Below are 16,968 nucleotides of genomic sequence, written 5' to 3'. Positions count from 1 at the left end.
TATGCTGTTGGGGCATTTATTTATTTTGTGTGCATGAGGTTTGGGTCCACTTTTCATCCTTGGAGGGAAACGTCACTGCAAATCAGTACAAGTTCTTCTGACTTCTGACCTTTATATTATGATGAAACATTTCTCTCCTAATGGGCGCAGTCTCTTCTACGATAACCCCACCCAATATACAGGTCAAGAAGGCCTCACTGAATGGTTTGATGAGGATGAAAATTATGTAAAGAATAAAAAAAATAATAAATCAGCTTGTGGGAAAATCTTTCGGAAGAATAGTGTTCACCACTCCAGAGACTTAAACGCCTTTCTGGTGGCTAATGGTGGCCAAATACCTTACTAAAACATTTTTTGTCACCTGTCTGTATGCAATTCTAAGAAAAAGTGTGAAATTGTTTAATCTGTTGTTTCTTAAAAAAAAATAATCTGAAAAATAATCTAAAATTATCTAAAAAATAAATTATTTTATTTTATAATTTAATATAAATTTTATAATTTGCATGAAATTTTCAAGGCAGAGTGGAGGTGAATACAAAACAAAATCCAGTGGAGTTGTTCTTGAAGCAAAAATCATGTCAAAGCATTGACCTTGCACTGAAAAAAGATGGACTGCTGAAGACACCAGATTTCACCTAGAGGTTTAGGTTTATCAGAAACAGCTGTGTGATGCAACATATTTTTCCAGTGTAATTTTCCAGTGTCCATTTTAGACTGTAGGTCATAACAGGACAACAGTCTGATTGTGGACAAAAAAATTTTGGGCAATGAACACTGTCAAAGTTGTCACCTTTTGTATTTGGATCTTCTTTTAATATTTTATATAATTTTTATTTATTTATTTTTTACTGTGCAAAATGTCTGACATTTCTGCTTGCTCGTACCATGTTCCTGTAGCTTCTGGTGTGAACCAGCTGCAGTTCTTTTTGCAAATTTTCCCAAATAAGGGAAAAGCATGAGAGTGCAGCTACTGCTTTATACACTTTAATCTCCTCTGGCTGGTTTTCCAGGCAGTTACTCAGCCTTGTCTCATGCTTTCTGCATTAGTCTGGATCTTTATCTTCAATATAGGTCTGTTTTGGTGTATTAAAAAGGGTGTAGATGTTTTAAAACGATTTTTCTTCCTTCTCTGAATGTTGTCTTTACTTGCTGCTCTGCTCACTCTTCTCTCTAATTTTGTCTCTCGCTCTTTGCCACCCCTCCTTTCCTCTCCACTTCGCCCTTATTCTCCCACCCCACCCCTGGTCAATCCCTCCCTGGCTTCCTGCCATCCTCTTCCTGACCAAATTGCCGGTCTTTTGCATGATGGCTTGCAGTACCTGGCGCTAACAGCAGTGTGGTGATAAAGGTGAGAAAGGTCTACTTGCTCTTTGTCTAGCCAATCATGAGTTGCTACTGAGACTGGGTGTCACTGCTGGTAATGTGTTTCTCTCTTTCTTTCTATTTTTCTCTTTTGCTTAATTTTTCTGCCATTTTCTTATTGTAATGACATTGTTATTATTTTTGGTTGAAGCTTAGTGACTCATGCACAGAAGTGCCATCTAATCTCTTAACTTCTTGAAAGAGGCCTTTCTTTGCTTTGATTTAATATTTCAGCTCACAAAGTTCTTATGTTCAGAATAATAGTTTATATATTCACACACTTTAGGAGTAATGTACCACTGCCCATTTGTGCAGTTGTCCGAACAGCCAATCATTTGGCAGCAGCACAATGCATAAAATTATGCAGATACAAGTCAAGAGCTTCAGTTAATGTTAATCATCATGCATCAGAATGGGGGGAAATGGCATGGTGGTTGGTGCTAGACTTCATGGTGTGAGTATTTCAGAAACTGCTGATGTCCTGGGATTTTCATGCACAGCAGAGTTTTGCCGGAAATAAGGGAAAAAAAAAAGCATCCAGTGAGTGTCAGTTCTGCAAATTGAAATGCCTTGTTGACGAGAGAAGTCCGAGGATAATGGTCAGTCTAACTTGCGCAGACAGGAAGCCCACAGCAACTCAAATAATCACTCTTTACAATTGTTATGAAGAGAAAAGCATCTCCGAATACACAACACGTCAAACCTTGAGACAGATGAGCTACAACAGCAGAAGATCACATCAGATTCCACTCCTGTCAGCCAAAAATAGGAATCTGAGGATACAGTAGATACAGGCTTACACAAACTGGACAGTGCAAGATTGGTCTATGTAAACTCTAGAGATTGTTGTGTATGAAAATCCCACGACATCAGTAGCTTCTGACATAAGTAGCGGCCACACTAAACTTTTCAGTTCCATTAACCTCCATTTATACGCATACGAATGCTGGAGACCAGAAACGCACGCTCAATGTGAAGAAGGTACGCATTTCGCTGCGTTTCCAAAGTTCATGCTTGATGAACGCCGACCTGCGAATCCGAATCACGTGAAGACTTGTGACTAGTAAAGGATCGACATGTTACGGCGTGACCTTTTCAGAAAATCGCAGATGGAGGAAGCACTGATTAAAGCAGTGTTGCACCATACGATTCTATACAACAGAGCTTTAAAAGAAAAATGAAATCAACGTGGAAAGAGAATCTGCCTGGTTTGTGGTGTTGCTGCATTGCTGCATACAGGGACAAATGGTATATTTTAACACCAGAACAACTATTTGTAAATTATTTTGTAATGGTTTCAAGGGTTCTCTGAAATATTTACTGCTTTAACGTTATTACATGCTGCAGTGCTCTGTGGACAGTTCAAAATTACTTTATATTGTACAAAAAATCCAACACCATGGTGCATGTGGTCACACCCGTTTGCTGCACATATTTGCAGCAGTCTCTGAAGAAAATTCACATGCTGAAGTCTAGTGTGACCGCCGCTTTACTCAAACCAGCCTGTCTGCAGCAACAAGCACATCACGATTAAAGTCACACAGACATTTTTCCCCATCCTGATGTTTGATGGGATTCTCTAGTAAAACTCCTTAAAAAAAAATGTCCCTCATTCCCTCCTGCCGTGAAGAACAAGCACAGCCAAGGGCCCTTGCAGGTGACAGATTTCAGATATCTCTGTCTGAATGCTTTTTCTCTTTTCTTTACTCTCTTTGTTTACTGCTCACCGTAGAGAGCATTTAACAGAAAGCCTTTATAGGCTTCATCTTTGACTATCTAAGACTCAATCTTTCACTGCCATTGCGTTTTCAAACGGCAGACTCCTCCAGTCCTCCAGAGACCACAAGGACAGATAGAGGCCTAAAAGCACCTGAAAGGATTTGCATGGGAACTTGAGACGACCTGAGCTTTTGTCCTAAGGCAGGGGATTCTCACATTCATTACATTGATACAGAGCTGTTTGGTTCCAAGTTATCTTCAGGTTCATTGTCATTTTTATTTTTTCACGTTGTGCCATCTTTCACGCTGTCGTATCACATTATGTGCAATATGTTTTCTAAACTAAACACGAAAACAAAATCTATACCTTAAGAAGATGTAGAAACTAGGGAATCACTGTTATCGGTCTGATTGTGTGCTCGTAACTCTTACTCGTAAAAAAATGCAGTGATACCAATATTGGATACCAAGTAATAGTATGTGTTGTTAGCCTAGTGTATGTTGTCGTGCTAATGACATAACGGGACGACACAGAATGACTGCGATCTGGATATATTTTATTATTAATGCATGGTAGTCAAAGCAAAGCAGACTGTAAATACCAAGGTGAGGAACTACAGCATCCTACAACAATACAAGTAACTGCCAACCTGAGCATGTAGAGTGGTATCAGCAAGCATGGTCATTATAATGAGTGCAAGGTGCCATGAATTGTGCACACACACAGCTATTATGGAGAAGTGAAGCACGTAAGCAGAGAAACTGTCACACTTCATTTATGCGAACACTGAGACACATGCTGTTTAATAAAAATACTATTGACATCCTACACAGAAAACTCCACACAAGGAGTTTTTCACGTTTTTGCTTAGCAGTAAACAGCAACAACCAGCATATAGAGAGCTAATTAAAATGTTTAATGACACCTCTGATTGATTAATACCAAGTAGCTTACTTGTTTCAGTATAAACAAATACCAGAAAACATATTCTCAGTATAAAAAAAAATGCAACCAATCAGCGGTCAAAGTAGCTAGTGAAATTCCACATGATGCAATCTTGATACATAACAAAAGGTAATATACACAATAGTGTAATATGAATGAAAAACAATTATCTATCAGCCCATGCTGACCCCATGACAAAAGAGAACATGCGTAAATAGATACTACTCATAACATGCAAGTGCAAAGGGCATTTCTGCATAGATGTACAAGTGCTTTCAGAGAAAGAAATCTGATCCGAGAATGAAACTTCCACCCTGGTTTAGTGTAACACACTGCCATTGTCTGGTTAAACAACTCAACGTCAGGCCGCCTCTTCAATCAGGGCAGTTGTGGTATGGTAAAACTCCACTGTAGGCAAGACTTTTCAGCTTTTATATTCAAGCAACGGAGAATGCCCGGGCATCAGGTTTTGTGTGATCATTAACCTGGTTCTAACAGTGGAACCATGACAACTGGCAGTAAAGTAAAGATGCAAACGCCCAATAGCAAGCAGTGGAGAGAGATTTGCATACTTGAGGGGGGAAAAAAATCTGAATGCTGGTGAGATTTTATTTTCTGAGCTTGATGCTATCATTAATCTGAAACTAAATTATTTTGCAAATTATTCATATATAAACATAAGCTAATGTGAAAGGTCTTAAATGTTGGTAATTAGAAGTGTTTAAAATAGCTTAAAATTGTACAGCATGCCATTTGCCTACTTGAATACATTTTACATCACATTATTTATATATATACTTATATATATACTTATATATATATATATATATATATATATATATATGTGTGTGTGTGTGTGTGTGTGTATGTATGTTGCTGCAATTGTAAGAAATCTGCATACTATAGATATTGCTAGAATTATTTTTTTTAAAAAAGAGAGAGAGCTGTATGCAGCCTTTTTTTTTTTAGCTAGCTGGCTGAATTAATTTTTTCCTTTTTTAAAATGTAAAAAGGTGTATGTGTGTCTGTCATTTTTCACGATATTATCTCTACTCTTCAGCACGTGAAATATGTTGTGTAAACAAGGTGCAAATCTCTCGATTTCTGCTTAGATGTGTAAGTGAGAGTGTTTGTGTATTGTACTTAAAAACATCCATCATGATCTCATCTCTCAGGATGGAGAAGAGACGTTTAACCGGGCCAAACTGCTCAATGTTGGCTACGCTGAGGCCCTGAAGGAATACGACTACGAATGCTTCGTATTCAGCGACGTTGACCTCATTCCCATGGACGACCGAAACACGTACAAATGCTTCAGTCAGCCAAGACACCTGTCTGTCTCCATGGACAAATTCGGCTTCAGGTAACCCATCACTAGTGTTCAGCTCCCTTTACTTTGGGAAGTGAGAGTTTGAAAAAGCAGTTATACATCAGCCCTACAGTTTTCCTTACTTCAGCTCAAGCCCTGTTGAAATTGCAGCATCTTAGTCCAAAAAAACCCAAAACTGATTGGATTTAAATTTATTTGAATTGTTGCAGCCCCATCATTATATCCTTTGTTGTACTATGAAGTGATATTGAGCCTTCCAATTCTGAAAATTGCCGAGGGTGCACACTTAATTATGTTTTAATCATGCTCGCAATTTTGGATTTTTTAAATTAATTAAACATAAGCCTCTGTGATTATTGGTGAGCAGAGTTATGTTTTGATAAAGTTTTGATGAAGTAATGAAGTGCAACAGCACTATGGTGTACTTAATTGTAACAAATAATAGTGAATTTAGTGATGAACAAAATAATTTACTTTTTATCCAAGGTCTGAAGTGCTGTACAACAAATTACAAGAGCTAAATTGCTAAAGAGAACAGTACACTAGAAGACTCTTATTTTCTGGCTTTCTCTGGGAATTGCAGCACTTTCTCCTGAGGTTTAATTTGCATCGAGTCTCAGCAACACCTGTGTTTTTCCATTTTGTTCAGACTTATCTCTGCCTTCCGTGCTCCCAACTAGTACTCTGGAGCCTCATTTGCATTCCATTTCTTTTCCACAACACACACGAACACACACAAAGTAAAGTGTGTTAAACCTGGCTTAAAGTGTCACTATATATGACTATTTATATATACATACATGTACAGTATCTCACAAAAGTGAGTACAGCCCTCACATTTTTGTAAATATTTGATTATATCTTTTCATGTGACAACACTGAAGAAATGACACTTTGCTACAATGTAAAGTAGTGAGTGTACAGCTTGTGTAACAGTGTAAATTTGCTGTCCCCTCAAAATAACTCAGCACACAGCCATTAATGTCTAAACCGCTGGCAACAAAAATGAGTACACTCCTAAGTGAAAATGTCCAAATTGGGCCCAAAGTGTCAATATATTGCGTGGCCACAATTATTTTCCAGCACTGCCTTAACCCTCTTGGGCACGGAGTTCACCAGCGCTTCACAGGTTGCCACTGGAGTCCTCTTCCACTCCTCCATGATGACATCACGGATGGTGGATGTTAGAGACCTTGTGCTCCTCCACCTTCCGTTTGAGGATGCCCCACAGATGCTCAATAGGGTTTATGTCTGGAGACATGCTTGGCCAGTCCATCACCTTCACCCTCAGCTTCTTTAGCAAGGCAGTGGTAATCGTGGAGGTGTGTTTGGGGTCGTTATCATGCTGGAATACTGCATACTTTTCATGCTCTGCTTCAGTATGTCACAGTACATGTTGGCATTCATGGTTCCCTCAATGAACTGTAGCTCCCCAGTGCCGGCAGCACTCATGCAGCCCCAGACCATGACACTCCCACCACCATGCTTGACTGTAGGCAAGACACACTTGTCTTTGTACTCCTCACCTGGTTGCCTCCACACACGCTTGACACCATCTGAACCAAATAAGTTTATCTTGGTCTCATCAGACCACAGGACATGGTTCCAGTAATCCATGTCCTTAGTCTGCTTGTCTTCAGCAAACTGTTTGCGGGCTTTCTTGTGCATCATCTTTAGAAGAGGCTTCCTTCTGGGACGACAGCCATGCAGACCAATTTGATGCAGTGTGTGGCGTATGGTCTGAGCACTGACAGGCTGACCCCCCCCCCCCCCCCACCTCTGCAGCAATGCTTGCAGCACTCATACGTCTATTTCCCAAAGACAACCTCTGGATATGACGCTGAGCACGTGCACTCAACTTCTTTGGTCGACCATGGCAAGGCCTGTTCTGAGTGGAACCTGTCTTGTTAAACTGCTGTATGGTCTTGGCCACCGTGCTGCAGCTCAGTGTCAGGGTCGTGGCAATCTTCTTTTCGCCTAGGCCATCTTTATGTAGAGCAACGATTCTTTTTTTTCAGATCCTCAGAGAGTTCTTTGCCATGAGGTGACCAGTATGAGGGCGTGTGAGAGCGATGACACCAAATTTAACACACTTGCTCCCCATTCACACCTGAGACCTTTTAACACTAATAAGTCACATGACACCGGGGAGGGAAAATGGCTAATTGGGCCCAATTTGGACATTTTCACTTAGGGGTGTACTCACTTTTGTTGCCAGCGGTTCAGACATTAATGGCTGTGTGTTGAGTTATTTTGAGGGGACAGCAAATTTACACTGTTATACAAGCTGTACACTCACTACTTTACATTGTAGCAAAGTGTCATTTCTTCAGTGTTGTCACATTAAAAGATATAATCAAATATTTACAAAAATGTGAGGGGTGTACTCACTTTTGTGAGATACTTTATATGTATACGTGTGTGTGTGTGCACACTAGGTTTCACACTTTTTTACTATGTTACTTTGGCATATAAAAGTTTGGAGACACTTGACTGAAATGTTTCTCATGATCTTAAAAATATTTTGATCTGAAGGTGGATGATTAAATGTTTGAAATCAGTGTTGTAGACAAAAATATAATTGTCAACATATTAATTTCTTTCATTAGAAAACTAACATTTTATTTCCAAAAAAATATTTTTTTAAATGAGTGACTTGAGCAAAATATTCCGAAAAGCAGCCATTAAGTGTCCAGCATAGGTAGGAACTCCTTTAATAGTGTTTAAAAAGCATCTCAGGGGAATTCCCCAAGAAATTGGTTGAGAAAATTTCAAGAATACATTTCTGGAAATTCTAGGCAAAAAGGGTGTCTACTTTGAAGATGCTAAAATACTAAATTATTTTTGGATTTTTTATCACAGCATAATTCCCATAGTTCCATTTGTGTTATTCCTAAGTTTTGATTACTTTAATATTATTCTAAAATGTGTGGGTGGAAAAAAGATAAAGAAAGAATGAGTGTGTCTAAACTTTTGACTGGGTATTTATATTGTGCGCGCGCACACACACATACAGACACACCCACTGATCAGCCATTGTCTTATAATTAAGACCGCTGAAAGGGTAATTGAATAACATTGATTATCTCGTTACAGTAACACCTGTCAAAGGGTGGGGTATATTAGGCAGCAAGTGAACAGTCAGTTCTTCGAAGTTGATGTGTTGGAAGCAGGAAAAATGGGCAAGCGTAAGGATTTGAGTGACTTTGACAAAAGCCAGATTGGGATGGCTAGATGACTGTGTTGGTGCATATCCAAAATGGCAGGTCTTGTGGGGCTCCCTGGTATGCAGTGGTTATTACCTACCAAAAGTGGTCCAAGGAACCAGCAACAGGTTCATGGCCGCCCAAGGCTCGTAGCACAAATTGCTGAAAAAGTTAATGTTGGCTATGATAGAATGGTGTCAGAAAACATAATCCATTGCAGCTTGCTGCGTAGCTGCAGATTGGTCAGAGTGCCCATGCTGACACCTGTCTACCATCGAAAGTGCCTGCAATGGGCTTGTGAGCAATGGGGAAAGGTGGCCTGGTCTGATCACATTTTCTTTTACTTCATGTGGACTGCTGGGTGCGTGTGCGTTGCTTACCTGGGGAAAATATGGCAGCAGGATGCACTATGTGAAGAAGGCAATACAGCGGAGGCATTGTGAATTTGTGAACTCGTTGTGAACTCTGGGTAATATTGTACTGGGAAACCTACTTTGACATGTACCACCTGCCTAAACATTCTTGCAGACCAAGTAAACCCCTTCACGGCAACGGTATCATGGAGTCATGTGAAAAAATAAGTACACCCCAAGGAAATTGTTGGCTTTTTTGACATATTTGGACAAGCAAACATTAGCTTTTTCAATGATTTATTCAACAGAAATATCAGTAGATGTGATATTCTTCTGTGGAAAAAGTAGATACAATATGGAAAAAAGAAGCCTGTTGTCCACACACTGAATTTAAAGCTACAAACAACTTTTTATTGAAAAATAAAAAAAACTCTTGAAAGTTGGAGCTTTAAATTCAGTGTGCAGACGTCACACTGCTTTTTTCCATATTATTATTTTTGTTGTCCTGCACCTAAGCACAATTAGGATGCGTTGGATGTGCACACCTTTTGTTGTATTTTAGAAAAAGTAAATACACCCTTGGCCTCAGAAGCTAGTATTGCCTCCTTTAGTAGGAATAACTTCTTGTAGACATTTTGCACAATTGTCCACCAGGCTTGCTGGAATTTTTGACCACTCTTCCAATATTCTTTCAGTTGCAAGATGTTTGAGAGTTTTTTCGCATGTACTGCCTGTTTCAAATTCCCCCACAACATTTCAATGGGATTCAAATCCAGGGTTTGTCTAGATCATTCCATAACCCTCCATTTCTTCTTTTTGAGCCATTCCTTAGTGGATTTGCAAGTGTGCTTAAGATCATTATCCTGTTGAAAGGTCCACTTTCGGACAGATGGCCTCACACTATCTTCACGCATTCTTTGATATGATGCAGAATTCATAGTTGAATCAATGAATGCAAACTGTACAGTCTCTGAGGCAGCGAAGCAACCCCAAACCATAACATTTCCACCACTGTGCTTCACAGTTAGTATGAGGTGCTTCTCGTGAAAAGCCGTCTTTGGTCATCGCCAAATATGCCTGCTGTTACTGTTGCCAAGCAACTCTATCTTTGATTTGTTTGTCCAGAGCACATTATTCCAAAAGGCCTGGTCTTTGCCTATATCCTCGTTGGTAAACTGTAGTTTTCCAATTCTTTTTCCTGGCACGCCTCACATGCAGGTCAAATTTGTGCAATCTCTTTCTGATTGTAGAAGACTTTTACACCAACAGTTGCAAGACTTACTAGCAGATCCTCTGATGAAATTTTGCGGTTCTTTGAGACTTCTTTTCCCATCAGACGGTCTGCTCTTGTTTTGAATTTTCAGGGATGGCCAGCCCTGGACAAATTGGCATTCGTTTGAAATCTGTGCCACTTGTAGGTTATTTTTCCTTACAGTGTTATGATGCATTTCATATAATTTGGGGATCATTTTAAATGCCTTGCCAGTCAACCAAACATGTGGCAAAAGCATAATGCATATAATCATGCAAATACAGTACAAGAACTTCAGATAATGTTCACACATACAAAAAAAAAAATCAGTGGCATGTTCCTTGTTTGTTCCGGATGGGCTTATTTGAATTTCAGGAACTGCTAATCTCCTTGGATTTTCACCTGTAATAGTCACGAAAGTTCATACAAAATGGTGCCAAAAAATAAACAGAAAAGCATCTGGCAGGTCTGTAGAAGGCACACCCTGTTGGTGAGAGATGCCAGAGGAGAATGACCAGACTGGTTTGAGCTGTTAGGAATTCTACAGTAACTCAAATAACACCTTACAACCGTGGTGAGCAGACAAGCCTCTCAGAATGAACAACACATCTAATCTTGTAATTCTGTCAACCAAGAACATCAGTATGGGGCTACAGTGGACACAAGCTCACCAACAATGGGCAGTTTTCTATGTTTTTCCAATCTTCAACCATTGGTATATAATACAGATAGACAGTTGTCTATATGAAGTTGGCTGTATTAAATGTAAAGATGAGATAGAATCGGACGATTGTGAAACTACGAGACTCTTCCCCTTCTAACACACACATTATCATCCATCTGGTGTGTACGTGTGTTTTATGGCATCTTAATAGCATTTTCCCCTTCCAGTGAACAACCGTTTCTCCTACCAGGTTGTAAAGGCATCTGGTTGTAATTTTACAGCATTAGCTCACAACACAAAGTACAGAGAAAGACATCAGCCAAAGTCTTCATTCTTTATCTGTAAACAGAGGTTGTGACAGTGCAGCATGTGGTCTGATTTTCTGTTGGGGGTAATATCAGGCTTTAGATTTAACAAGGATATATCTTGCACTGGAAAAGGTAAAAAAAGGGAATTTGTTTATATTCATTTAAATTATGCACAGTTATACACTCTAGTTGTGTATTTACACAAAACAAGTATATATAGTACTTTTTCAATTTCCGACAAATTATCAAATTGTGCATAGGCTTTTTCATGTGTCCTTTTTTATTTTATTTTTTTATAAACAAAAGACAATTTGACTTAACCAAAGCACATAAAACTAGATGTTGTACCAATGTTCACATTTGTCTTTGAACCAAACATTTGAAGCATCTGCAATAGATTTGTTCGGATAACGCTCTCTCACTCTCTCTGGGTGACCCCTCCTCCAAACACACACACAGAGCACCATTTCCTAAGCATGACCAGACATTTCCTATCTCATTTCCTTCTGGGTTGAAGTGTAATTTCCGCTCTCACATGCTATTGCAGTGTTGCATCTGTACTGTTTATTTTTGTGTTTGTTTGTTTGGTGTTTTTATGTATTTATTTATTTAATTAATTATTGTACTTCTTCCTAACATCATGTAGCCAAAGGTTGCCAAACTGTGTGCGTGCCAGCTCTCTAAGATAGAAGAACACAAACAGGGAAAAAAAATAACTGATAAGGGTTTTACAAAATATGAGACTTCATGACAGATTCTAGAGCAAGGGTGTCCAATATTATCTGTAAATGGCCGGTGTGGGTTTTCATTACAACCAAGCAGAAGTCACACCTGAGTCTATTGAATGCGAATATCAACTGAATAAACAGGTGGAATGAGGTGTGAATGTGGCTCCTGCTTGGCTGGAATGAAAACCTGCACCCACACCAGCCCTTTGCAGATAAGATTGGACACTCCTGCTCTAGAGGGACATAGGAATACATATCGAATTTTGTAACAAGTTTATTTTTTTGTAATACAATTTTCAGTTTTGTGTATTGTAATGATTAAAATTGGTTTACTTCAAATCAGTGGATTATTTGATTATTGTATTGCTATTCTGATAATTTTTCACACACAAACCTAACACACTTTTCTTTTCTCGTGTAGACTTCCATATAACCAGTACTTTGGTGGTGTGTCATCCCTAAGCAAGGAGCAGTACCTGAAGATTAACGGCTTTCCAAATAACTACTGGGGCTGGGGAGGCGAGGATGATGATATTTTCAACAGGTCTGAGAAGTTCTAGTGTTAAAACACACACACACACACACACACACACAGAGTTCAGATGAGCACAAAGCAGAGTTACTCTTACCAAACAGAAGTTGTAACACTGCAGCGATTAGCCAACAATTACAATTTTATTAAAGAGTTAAATATTGTACATTTTCTTTGTTATGAATGTTAGTACCTGTTATCACCTACAAATAGTCATTCCATCATCTGTCTCTCTCTCTCTCTCTCTCTCTCTCTCTCTCTCTCTCTAATAAGGCAAAAAATGCAGCTTGTTACTGACAAAACTGCAAAGACATGTCAACAAACATTAAACTTTATAGCTTTTATTCTATATATATATATATATATATATATATATATATATATATATATATATATATATATATATATATATATATATAAAACACAGCACTGTGGTATAAACCTCATATTTAACATATACCCAGTAGTCCATTTTGGAAGAGGCTGGCCCTAGGTGCAGCACTTAATAATTTGTACATTAAATATGTGTTTTAGATATATTTACTGTTCTACATCTTTTTATAAAGGTTATGTGATTATTGCAAATACCTAATGAGCAGGTCTGGAATTCATCTGAAAACGTTATCACATAGTTTTATAAATACATGGCAAGATGAAGAAAAACAGACTTTAGGGCAGAGTTGGAATAGTCCCTCAATGCAGACAGTTCTCATTTTCAGTGGCGTCCTGCTTTCAAAACATTTCGGTCTGCTCAGCGTTCTTAGATAAGGTGATTAATGTACACAGAGAGGAGAAACAGAGCCGAAACATAGACCGTTAAAATGTATTTATTAGTATTATTTATTTAGTATTTAAGAGCCAAGTTGAACATTTCTGGCATAGTGTATTCAGAATAAGATGGTGATTTTGTTTATCCAGATGGATGCATTAGTTTTTAAGGCACCTTTAGACAGAAGAGGAATATGAATAGTGTCTTATATTCAGCACAGCTTTTAAAAGGTGTGAGAGATGTGGATAACTGCAGGGCAGTCATAAACAAATCTGTGACGGTTAATGTCCTAGATAACCTAAAACTATGCATTCATGCTTTAATGGTTTTATTTTAGAGTCTGAACAACTTAAGGAGTGAATGCTAACCTACTGACAGCAGGCTGTTGTTATAATTCTATAATTGGGTTATAGTGCTATCCAATCATCTGCACTTGTGCCACTGTTCTGTTTCAACTAAATCACGTGTCCTTTATAGAATATTAGGCCTAATCAGTGAATTCATCAGGCTTTTATTTAGCAAGGTTACCATATTTCTTATGTCTTGTTGGCTTTATTTCAATGTTGCTAAATGTTTTAACACATTTTACAGTATTTTCCTTTCCTTTGTATGTACAGTACTGTGCAAAAGTCTTAGGCATCCTATTTTGTTTAGTACAAATGTTGTTATAGATTTTTATTTTATGCCTTCTACATTATCGAGTCAGAAAACATTTCATCAGGGTTCTTACAAGGGGCTTGATGTGGTTGAATTTGGCTTTTTGAAATTTAAGGACAACAAAACCTTGAAAATAGCCATTTTTTAATCTAGTGGTGCTTAAAAAGTGCTTGAATTATCAAAAGTCAATGAATACGAAATCACTAAATAACTTGTTTATTAATAAAGTGTTTATTTTTTGATAGAACGCATATACAATCCTTTCACTCAATATATGACTCCCCGCTACAGCCCCTTCCTTTTCTCTCTCCTCCTGCTATTTGCTTACTAATTTTAACAGAAATATTGCCGGCCCACTTTTCAGGCCTATTTCGCAGCTTTTTTTCTGCCAAAAAAGCACCTAGTGACAAATCGGCGACTTTTTTCTGCGCGAGGTCTTGCTTTCCCACCGTAGGTACCTCTCTCTCTGTGTACTCTGTTCAGTGAGGGGCAGAGAGGAGGAGTACATTCAGTGTGATGGAAAGGATAAGAGACATTCTGTCACTTCTAACTTTCTCACCGAGTGATCATTTTACATGTAAATATAGCCAAAATCACAGCACAGCTGTTGTCTTTAAGTTGTGTGTCGGGTGAATTTGTCAGACGACATTCGGTTATAAATCAGGATTTTAGCAGTGCAGAGCAGCAGCTGGGAAGTGATTGCTGGTTGACCTGTTGTAGCCTTAATGGGCTGTGTTTCAGTCTGACAACAGAAACAGAAAAATATGTAAATGAGAACAGCTTTATTTGGAATTTGGCTGTATTAATATACAGTATTTGAGCATAGAGAGTAGGAGAGAAGTTAACAAATGTAAAGGGCCAGCACTAGGCAGAATGCAAATATGCGATGACGTAATGAATATGCTAATTGGCACATGGCATCATCCAGCGACATTTAGCGACTTTCTATTGAAAGTTGTTGGAACTGTTCTCCTGTCACTCACATAGATGTTAAGGTGAAGACTAAGCAATGCCTGGGAAATGCAAATTTAGTCCAGCATGGCTGGAAAAGGCACCATATGAAAATTGGTTGTTTATTATTATAATATATAAAAATATGTTTGAATGACATCTGTTGTATAGTTTTCGAAAACAAACAGAAAAAATGGTGCTTGAAAAGTCTTTGAAAGTCCTGGAATTTCATTATGAAGCATCTGTACGAACCCTGTTTTATATTTCCAAACATTAGTTTTCTAACAGAAAATTAAAAATGTTTGTATGTCAGTAAAGAAAGCAGCATATTATATAAGAGACCTTTTTTTTTTTTTTAAACATACGGTCATTAAACTAAGTAGTGACTTTGTTTTATTTATTACTGTACTTTATAGTTTTTTTTTTTTTTTAAGTGTAGAAACCTTTAATTTCTTTCTTTTTGAAGGCATCTTTGCTGTACAGCATTTCTTAAAAAAATTTTCTTTGCATGTGCCTAAGACTTTTGCACTGTACTGTATTTACATTGCAGATGCACAATTTTTATCTTCCCCCTACAGCTGGTCCTGAAGGTTACTAATCAAACATGTTGTGTTTTTCACAGACTGAGCTCCAAAGGGATGTCCATATCCAGACCCAGCGGTGTAATTGGAAACTGCAGGATGATCCGTCATGAACGGGACAAACAGAACGACCCAAATCCCCAGAGGTGAAGCATAGCTCTTATAAGTGTGCTCTGTAAGCACTCATAAGTAAACCTCGGAGTACAAAGGTCCCTTCCAGCATCATTTTTACTGTTTACTCTGTATAGATTAGATTAGGACATTACTATGGACCTTTGAACACTAAGTTAGAAAGACTTTAAAGCACTTGTCTAAATGAATAGGCTCATAATAAAGTGTGTTTACAACAATTAATCAACAAAATCAACCATTTTCATAGCTGTAGCAAACAGTTTATGTTCATATTTATCCATCTTGCCTGCCCTGTCAGAAAATATCATCTTGTGCTACTTTGGCCAAAAAGTCAGTATTTTGAATGAGAACTCAATGGGTTGTAAATGACCAAACATGGTCTCGAATGATTAATGTACGAGATGAAAACCCACTGATGTCATGAGGCATGTGTATTATGCAGTGTTGGGAAGTACCATAGTGTTTCTTAGCATAAACAAAATATATTTTAATATATCTTGTGTGACCAGAGAAGCCATCCTGCTTTTGGTTCACATCGAAGTCGACTCACTGATTCCAAGCACTGAAAATGAAAAGTCACCCCAACCTCATGTCTAATTTGATAATATTCTCATGCTGTGAAAGACTGAGATAAATGTCAGTAATGCAGTATTGCAGTTAGTGGCCTGTTGTTTAATCAAATCTTGTTAAGAGTTATGTAGTACTATTACTTAGTTAATATACTGCAAAGAAGTGTTTTTAAATAAATAAATATTTTTTATGTTTAATATATGTTTCAGACAATACAGCTAATTAATTTTTTTTTTAAAGTAGATTAATTGATTATCAAAATAATTCTTAGTCTCATATCACAGCAAACCTGTGACTATATTTCACATCCTGCAAACATGGCCACCATGGACTACACCGCACACACACACGCGCACGCATGCTCGCGTTCACCTCCGGAATTGTAATCACACACACCTGTTGCCAATCTCACACTCACTCACTCCACGCTATAAAAGAGACTTATTGAACACCATGAATTCACGTAGTATTGAGCGTTATCACCATACCAAGCATTTATACCTTGTTTCTTGTATTGATTCATGGTTTTTCATTTAGTTTCTTGTTACTCGTTCTCAATTCTTGCCTTGCCTCGTTTATGCCTGTTTGTTGATCGCCTCACCCATTGCCTGTTATTTCGACCACACTATTGTCTCACGATTTGGATTTATCTGCTTGCCTCTCTCTAATAAACTCTTATCTGCATCTGTATTTGCATCTGTCCTAACCTTTATTACATGGAATACATGACAGTTGCAGCTCTTCGTTCCAACCTGATAGACGTTTGAAGGCCAAGATGAACTGATTTAAACCCAGATCTGCTTCTTGATTAGTTGGATCAAAAGCATTGTCTATTTGCAGATAAGACTAGACAGCCCTGTTGTAGAATTCAGGTATTCATTCATATAAACGTTCCCACATAACAGGTA

General features: G+C 38.1%; 1 protein-coding gene across 2 annotated transcripts in view; it reads left to right on the top strand.

Annotated features, from left to right (window-relative positions):
- The window catches only part of b4galt1l (DP-Gal:betaGlcNAc beta 1,4- galactosyltransferase, polypeptide 1, like), a 45,170-nt gene that overhangs the window by 15,979 nt on the left and 12,223 nt on the right, over positions 1 to 16,968 (top strand). For both annotated transcript variants that reach the window (XM_053650413.1, XM_053650405.1), the window contains 3 exons: positions 5,203 to 5,390; positions 12,290 to 12,412; positions 15,400 to 15,504. In XM_053650413.1, the coding sequence (XP_053506388.1) occupies positions 5,203 to 5,390; positions 12,290 to 12,412; positions 15,400 to 15,504 (416 nt within the window). The remainder of the gene's footprint in view (positions 1 to 5,202; positions 5,391 to 12,289; positions 12,413 to 15,399; positions 15,505 to 16,968) is intronic.

This window comes from Ictalurus furcatus, chromosome 2, assembly GCF_023375685.1.
Source record: "Ictalurus furcatus strain D&B chromosome 2, Billie_1.0, whole genome shotgun sequence".
Taxonomy (NCBI): Eukaryota; Metazoa; Chordata; class Actinopteri; order Siluriformes; family Ictaluridae; genus Ictalurus; species Ictalurus furcatus.
Note: the sequence above shows the minus strand (reverse complement) of the source record. Positions and strands in the feature narration are given on the sequence as shown.